Raw genomic sequence first — 7,789 nt, 5'->3', positions numbered from 1 at the left:
AGCGGCTTGGGACAAAAAAAAAAAAATAAAAATTAGTCAGACCAGCATCTTCAAATTAACAAACTGTAATTTTTCTCCAAAGATACATTTTCCATACACATCCATCATACACTGTAACAAAAAAAAGCAGTGTACATGAAATAAGAAAATAAATTAAATCCATAGCATAGGTAAGGAGGACGCTCTAGACTGGAGTAGAGTTGAAAGTTTCCAGCGATACAAGAGGCTCAAAAGTTTGTTTTAACAAGAATGCCTGCTAGCAAGGGTCCAGCAAGTGTTTTAGGTCAGTCCAACTGCTTAAACAGTTTTATTTAGAGTTTTTAACAGCCATTATTGTCCTGCAACAGGCAGAGCTATTACATCCTGGGAGAAAGCCAAGAGGCATTGTTCAGATCCAAGCAGAGCATCCAAGAGATAATCAGATTGGTCCTGCAGCATCGGTGCTAGCCGTCCTCCTTGGGCGGTGTGTACCAGCCTGAAAGAAGAAGAGAGATCCGCGAGGGATGAAGCTGCACAGGGAACGCGAATCTACGCCTGAAAATGCACAGCTGGAAAAGCTGCTGAAAGCAGCAGTGCAGGCAGGTCAAGTCCCACATCTCCCGGATTACCGGGAGGCTTTCTCTCCGGGTTACCTCCCGACACCACCCGGACAGGGACGCGCTGTCTCCAGTCAGAGCCGAAGGAGCCCAGCACTGGCCAGGGGGGAACAGCAGAGGCCACGCTTTTTGGCTGCCGTTGCCGGCTGTCATCTCCCTCCAGGTAATCTCTGCGCTTTGGGCAGAAAAAAAAACTCAAGCAGCTCTTCTGGATGCTCAGCCTAGGGGAGCCTGGGCTAGCAAGGGGAAACGCAGGCCCTCTCCTTCTGCCCTTACCGTTCTTCTCATGGATCTGAACCAGGGACTTGTAGGACTGCTGTGCTCTTGTCAGGCTGTACTGATTCTGCAAGGGAAGCCAGGGCGACCATCAGTCCAGCTAGAACCCGGTGCGAGCAATCCCACACGCCTTCCCTAAGTGAACCGTGCTGCCAGAGCCGGTTGTCCACTCATCTGCCTCCATCCCACGACCAACCGCTCCCCAAGTTCTCTTACGCCGACCGGGCCCTACCTTATTGGCTCCAAATTGTACTCGCGCTTTCCCTTTCACCAGAGTCGCGCTGATCTGCATAATCACCGACTCGATGGAGTACGCGCTGCTCCAGCCCTGAGGGACAGAGCGCAACACAGCGAGGTCAGTACGGACAAGACCCCCGCCCAGGGGCTGCGCTGACCCACAGCAACGAAAGGGCCTTCCCGAGCCCGGCGCAGGCATTGCAAAGCCACGCCAGGCAGCTGCCAGCCAGGGGCACAGGCAGGATTTTGCTGCCAGGCAGCCCCGAGCACAAGGAATTACAAAGCGCGGCAGACAGCAGCACTACCCAGGTCCACGTAGCGGTCAGTACCCACCTGTTTTGTAAGGAGCTCCATGCAGATGGCACCGCCACCCAGGACATACCTTGGGGAAGGAATCGGGCAAAGTTATGTCAGAGACGGACACAGCCTCACCCACCCGCTGCTCCAGAAGCGAACCATTTTCTCACAGTAGATCTCAGATGAAAAAAATACACACACACACACAAAAATCCACCACCTCCATCTATGCTTCCCGGGAAAGCTACTGCAAACTCGTACCAGGGAGGTTACGGGACTGTGCAGAGCTGTATAAACTCTTAGCGAAAACTGCAGGAAGCAGCGCTGGAGACCTCAGTGAGCAGAGACAGGCAAAGTTACTTACCCCCCTGACAGCACTGGGGACACGACCCTTACAAACGGTGGATCAAAAGGAAAGTTATCCTGGAACAAGAGAAGGGAAGCAAAGCCGTTGAGAAACGTCTTCTCTGACGACTCACTGAGGCAGGCATAGAGGAAGGTACGGGAAGCCTTACTTTAAAGGAGAAGTTTAGGAGGATGAAATCTGTTCCTTCCTTCTCTTTGAGGATCTGGAGATCATTGTGCAAAGCGCTATCCTCGTCAACCCTGCCGAAGAAAAGCCCCAGAGGGTCAGAGTCAAGGTCATGCACCTCAAGTCAGCCGCGCTCACTGCCACCGAACCCCAGAGCTACTGTACCTGCACAACCTGGCTGCCACGTAGGCCCTCAGGTTCTCACCCAGAGGGCAGCGACAGCATAGGCTGTCAGCATTCTGCTCCTGGTTTGCGAAGACCATCACACCCTTTTTGCATGCTGCCAGCTTAAAAATAAAGACTGCCTGGCCCAAGGAAAAGGCAGCACTGGTGTCTGGAGGGTGTGAAAACTCGGGGTTTTGTCTGATGCACCTCTTCCAGGACTCTAGGAACAGCAGACAGACTTGCAGAGCCCTCGGATTATCTCGTCTTTCTCTGGAGATGCCATCTCCTCTCTGATGTGGAGACAGCAAGCAAGCTGCCTGAGAGAGGCTAACCCAAGGTCTGCCAGGTGCTCCCCTGCCCTGCTCACTTCCCCCCTGGCTCACAGGGCCATTTTGGTCCCACCACCAAGATCCATCACAGTTGCATGATCCCAAACTATGCCACCTACTTCAGGAGTTTGACGTTCCAATCGTACAGGCTGTCATTCACTAACTCAACTGCATAGTATCCTGCAAGGCAGAGAAGAGGTGTGTCACTACGGGATGGGGAGACTGAACAGGGGGTTGAGCCACCACCCAGACTTCAAATCCCCTTGGCCCTGCAGCACAACCTCAGCCTGGCACAGACCTCCCCTCAAAAAGCAGCACTTATCCAGAAGGATGGTTCTGAGCGCACTAGTTTTCTTCCAACTGCTCCTTCCCGAGTCCTTAGGCTCAGGAAAGGGGTAGGAGCACCATCACCCTCAAAGCCAGATAATACACCCACCCACAGCACGCTCCTCACTTCCATCCAGCACAGGCAGGGAACCGAGACGGTGAGGCAGTTTTCCTTGCTCTTGACAGAGCCACGACCACCGAAGGCCACAGATCCCCTCCCCAGCTTAGCAGAGCAGAACAGCTCTAAAGCCCATCAGGTGCCACCGGGAATGAGGAGTAAAAACCCCAGCACAAACAGCAGAGCAGCAGCCCCCTCCCTCAAGCTCCCCGCAGCACTTACCGCCCTTGAAACTTGGTGATCGGTAAATATCCCTGAGCTCCTTCATTAGCCGGTCGGTGGCCTGCACAGACCCAGACACTGCACCCTACAAGGAATTTGGAAGGACGAAAGTTGCATCGTTACACTGCACCTACTCTGGTTGTTGCTCTACGAGGCCAACACCTGAGCTACAACTCCTATCCGGCCTCTAAACTAGACCCTACTCTGTCCCCCACCTCTCAGTCTTCCCCTTCCCCCCTACAGCAACTTCCCTTGCCCCAAATACACCACCCCAGGCAGCGCAGCTGCAGCAGGAACGCCTCCGTACCCTCTCAACTGCGTAAGAATCTCAGCCCAGGAGTACAAAAGCACAACCCACCAGCCACCTCCATGGCCCAAAGCGAGGTGCAGCTCCTGGGAGCAGAAGGGAACGCCAGATCTCACTGCAGGGAGGCTGCCCCACGTAGCACCGATGCCTCGGGGGCACCTAACGCCCGCACTTACTTCCCTGTGCTGCAGAGGCAATTCACAGACTTCTCTGTGTCAGCCCCGAGAGCCACTGCTGTACCTTTGGCCAGGGACAGTCCCTTCGATTTAGGGCTACCAGGTGCCTCCATCGCTCTCGCCCTTGGGTCCCTCTGCTTCCCCAGCCCACCCGCCCGCTGGGTGACACGTACATTTAAGTAATCTTGCCTCTGGTTCTTTTTGATTTTCTCTAAAATGGCCAGGTTTTCCTTCCCAATGCCTTCATCCTCCGTCTTCTTCCCATCTGCCGGCTCTTCCTCTTTCATCTCATAGTGGTCCAAGTCCTCAGTGTCCTGGAAAGGGCAGAGGAGAGCTAGTAGGAGACGTGTCTTCGCTCCTCCCTGCTCCGAGTACTGCAGACAGAAGGATTCCCCGGTGCAACTCTCCCTCCCCAGGAAGTCCTAAGCCCTGATCTGAGGCACAAACCGGGTGGAAGACACAAGGCCTGGGTACACTCGGTGAAGAAGTTTCAGGCACTGGGCCCCTGCCGCCCTCCTGCACCAAAGCCAGCAGGCAGAGCGGCACGCTTCCCTTCCCAGAACTAAACTGGGCTCGTACAAGCTCTTTGTCCACTGGATTCTTTCCTGCCAAGTCTCATGCCTGTTTATAATTAGCCATTAATCTTAGGTATGCTCTCCAGTGAGCCCCATGCAACTGAAGGGCACTTGTACCTCGGCACACACGTGGCTCAAGCAGCCTCGTGCCGCATTTCTGGATGGCTGGAACACAGCGTAGACACTCAGTGCAGTGCTGCTGGGCTGCGTTGTTCCCCGTCAAGAGCAAAAACCCAACAGGAACACAGGTCGTCAGCAGCAGAAGATGAGGAGACCCTCACACACAACATTCAGTTTTCCCCTCAAAAAGAGGGGACGTTCCACAGCGTGTCTGGAGGCTCTCTGTGAATCAGCTCAGCTCTCCGCGGCACAGCACACGCTCCCCAACGCCAGCAGAGGCTCTGCCCCTCATCCCTTTTGACAGCAACACTCATCAGGCTGATGTGTGCAAGACCCCAATGTTAATAACCAGTAAAATCCAATCACAGCAACCAGGGAACACCGCAGAGATCTCTCCCCACGCACAGTGGCTACTGCACTGTGTCAGCACACAGAGCTCAGCTACCTGGAAGCTGCCTGCAAATGGCTGTGGGTACGGCACAGCTCCAGCACTGATATTTAATCCTCTGAACAAGTGTTTACTTCGGCCTCTCCAGGCTAGCTGCTGCTATTCTGGATGAGCAGCATTTTTGGAAGGGCTTTGACATTTTTAGACTGTCACACAGGAAAATAGATCCTCCTAGAAAATCCCTCGAGTGGATTAACCTGCATAATGCATCTCTGCACCAGGGCACGGCTCTGCTGCTCTGCTCTTCCAACAGTCCAACAAATCCAATCGCTCAGAAAAGAGCAGAGAAACCTTTGCTCTAACTGAGACCGTTGTCCCTGCACGATGACGCACGGTGCCAGCAGAAAGCACGAGGGGGAATGCTCAGTTCCCAAGGCTCAGTTCCCAAGGATTTCTTTTCCAGCCCACAGGAGCGTGAGGACTCACACATCACAGATTTGCCATGAAGCAGAAATTTTGCAGATACGTGAGGTTACGCTGGTACCAGTTTAAGCCTCCTCATTTTCTCCGGGGACCCTGGCAAAGGCCAGCCTTGATTTAGCAAGCTATTAACTTTGCTAAAACCGCGACAACTGCTAGGCGTGCTGCTGCTAAGTGACCTGCCCCCAGGTTCTGCGGTGCTGCTGACTTGATGCCCGTGCCTCTCACACCCAGGAAAAGCGTGCAAAGCATCACTAAACGTCACCATGGAGCTTCAAGATTATTCCACCCACTTCTAGAGATCTCTAAACCACAAACCAAACAACCGAAGCCTGTGGGTTTTGCAGCATGATGTTCTCAGCCTGCAGTGAATTATGGCTGCCTCTGCTGCTCCCGCCAATTAGCTCACTTGCACACTCAGCCATCCTACCTAATCCTCTCTGCGGGAGTCCCATTTTCACGGTGTGACTTCCCCGCCAGCAACTGCAACCTGGAAATCCCATCACTTGTGAGTAAATTTCAGGCTCCAGAGCACAGCAGCACAAGCCGAGAGAGAAATTGTCCAAGAGGCTCCGTTCTCAGCTTGTCTGCGTGCCTTTGGAGGCCACGGCTATGCCTCTCGGCTGCTGCAGTCTCCTGTGGTTTGCGAACAGATCGCTCCCATCCGTGGCTCAGGACCTCGATCCCTAGCAGCAAAACGCTGAGAACAATCTAGCCTTTAAGCCAAACAGCAGGCTCTCCCCTCTCTGGACTCCACGAGCTCCTCCCAGACGTGATCCCTGTGCCCTCGCACCTTTCAGCGGGCATCTCCCCGTGCTCAGCTCTTCAGCGTACTTCCTCATAGAGCGAGACAGCACTTACCTCTGGCATCTCTTCATCTTCCTCTTCAGAGGACACCTCTTCCTGTGTGCTCTGCGGGGACAAATGGACAGAGATGAAGACTGCACCGTCAGCTTCCTGGGAAACGCTCTCCTGCCTTCCCAGACGCTTCTGAGGCAAGGTTAAACAGGGATTTACACGCAGAACCAAGTTAAAAGCAGAATAAAGCCAAGAACCTTTATAGGAAACTACGCCAGAGCAGTTAAACAGCACCGAGGCCAAGAGAGCAGGCTGACATCATCCAGGACAGGACCCCTGCACCCCATCCCGGGAGAGATCAACACCTGACCTGCTGCCTTCCTCCTTTGGGGGTTAGGAAGCCTCAGCCTTTAAAGCAAAGCCCAGGGAACTCATTTTATGAGCTTAGAAAGCTTCCTCCCGAGTCACTCACCTGTTCTGCCGGCAGAGGCTGGTCCAGCATTTCAACATCTGGATGTTGGGGGAGGTTGTAGAGTTTGCACAGGTCGGAGATTATTCGCTTCAGGTGCTGCAAAAGCTGTCCGGAGACCAGACAAGTGTCAGAGAAGTGCAGAGACCCACACGCCAAGCTGAGCTTCAGCTGTCCTCAGCGCTGCAATGCCTTCCCTTGCAAACGAGCGAGCGAGGGCCCAGAGCAGTGGTGGACACAGTGGAAAATCACGCCCCAGCATCAAACTCAAGAGAAGCCAGAGCTGATCATCCTGAATTTCCTAAACTCTTAAGAGACCAGACGCAGCCCCCACCTCAGGCGGCTGGAGACACACAGCAGGGATTTTACCCTCTGGAAGCAGCCAGCCTTTCACCACCCCTTCCCTCTCCCTAGGCAGCACCCCCTCACCAGCGTATTTCCTTTCCTGACTTCCACCAGCCTCTCCAGGATAGCTGCCAGGTTCGGATCGTCCGACTCCACAGACCATATTGGGGGAACAGCTGGATAAGACTCCTGGAGAGAAGGAGAAGGTGCTGTCTGAGCTGCTGAAACAGCCTCTGTCCCACCGACACAGCCAGCAGGGAAGAGAGCAGCGAGACAGGGAACTGCAGCCCCACGTCTCCTGCAAGCGGATCACTCCAGACCACAGAGATCAGCGGAACAGCCTGCAAGCGGACCGCATCCACTCTCCAGGCTAATCCTGGGCTGAGAGCGAACCAAACTGCGCTGATCTGCCTCAGCTCTGTACCACTTCCCCCCAGCCTGGGGGAGTGGGGTGGAATACAGAGGGTGGTGACACTTCGGCCACCTCTTTGGTCGCCAGGTCCTCTGTGGGTGGGAAAGCGGTTAAGGCAGGACACCAAGGGCGTTTCATGCTGCCCCATGGGCCTCTAGCCTCGCCAGCCCTGGACGCAAAGCACTGCATGCGTGCACAACCCGACAGCACCTGCTCAGGGGCAGAGGCCAAGCAGGCACCTCTAATCCAGGGGAAAGCCCTGACAACCTCTCACAACGCTCCCAAGTTGCCCCTCTGGAAAATCCCGGCCACGGGCCCCGTTCAGCGTCCGCACCGGGGGCTTCCCACGCTCTGCTCCTCCTCACCTGGAGTTGCAATACCAGCTGTAACTTGCACCCCATGGCAAACCGCCCCCGAACCAGGATCCCCTACAGCCCCGGGGAGGACGAGCCAGGGTGGATGCGAAAAGCCCGACGGCGATGCCATGGGTACCCCCTCCTCCAGGCATCACTGGTCAGAGCCACCTGGGAACTCTCCCCCAAAAAAGCGGGCAAGCACCGAAAAGGGGGGCACAGACTCTCATACAGGGGAGGAAGGGGCCACCAGGATGGCGACAGCAC

The 7,789-nt window shown here is 54.9% G+C and overlaps 1 protein-coding gene across 1 annotated transcript; it reads right to left on the bottom strand.

The window, feature by feature from the left end:
* Nucleotides 1-49: 49 nt before the first annotated feature.
* Nucleotides 50-7,055, bottom strand: UBE2Q1 (ubiquitin-conjugating enzyme E2Q family member 1; the record flags this gene model as incomplete). The annotated part of the gene is made up of 12 exons (XM_009697126.1): nt 50-475; nt 873-939; nt 1,105-1,200; nt 1,443-1,491; nt 1,771-1,829; nt 1,922-2,012; nt 2,552-2,612; nt 3,100-3,184; nt 3,756-3,896; nt 6,007-6,057; nt 6,416-6,520; nt 6,842-7,055. Coding segments are annotated over 12 exons (1,051 nt in total), but the record flags the coding sequence as incomplete, so codon positions are not given.
* Between the last annotated feature and the right edge of the window lie 734 nt (nt 7,056-7,789).

Source organism: Cariama cristata, unplaced genomic scaffold (assembly GCF_000690535.1).
Source record: "Cariama cristata isolate BGI_N322 unplaced genomic scaffold, ASM69053v1 scaffold36633, whole genome shotgun sequence".
NCBI classification, from domain to species: Eukaryota; Metazoa; Chordata; class Aves; order Cariamiformes; family Cariamidae; genus Cariama; species Cariama cristata.
This window is presented reverse-complemented; position numbering and strand designations above follow the sequence as displayed.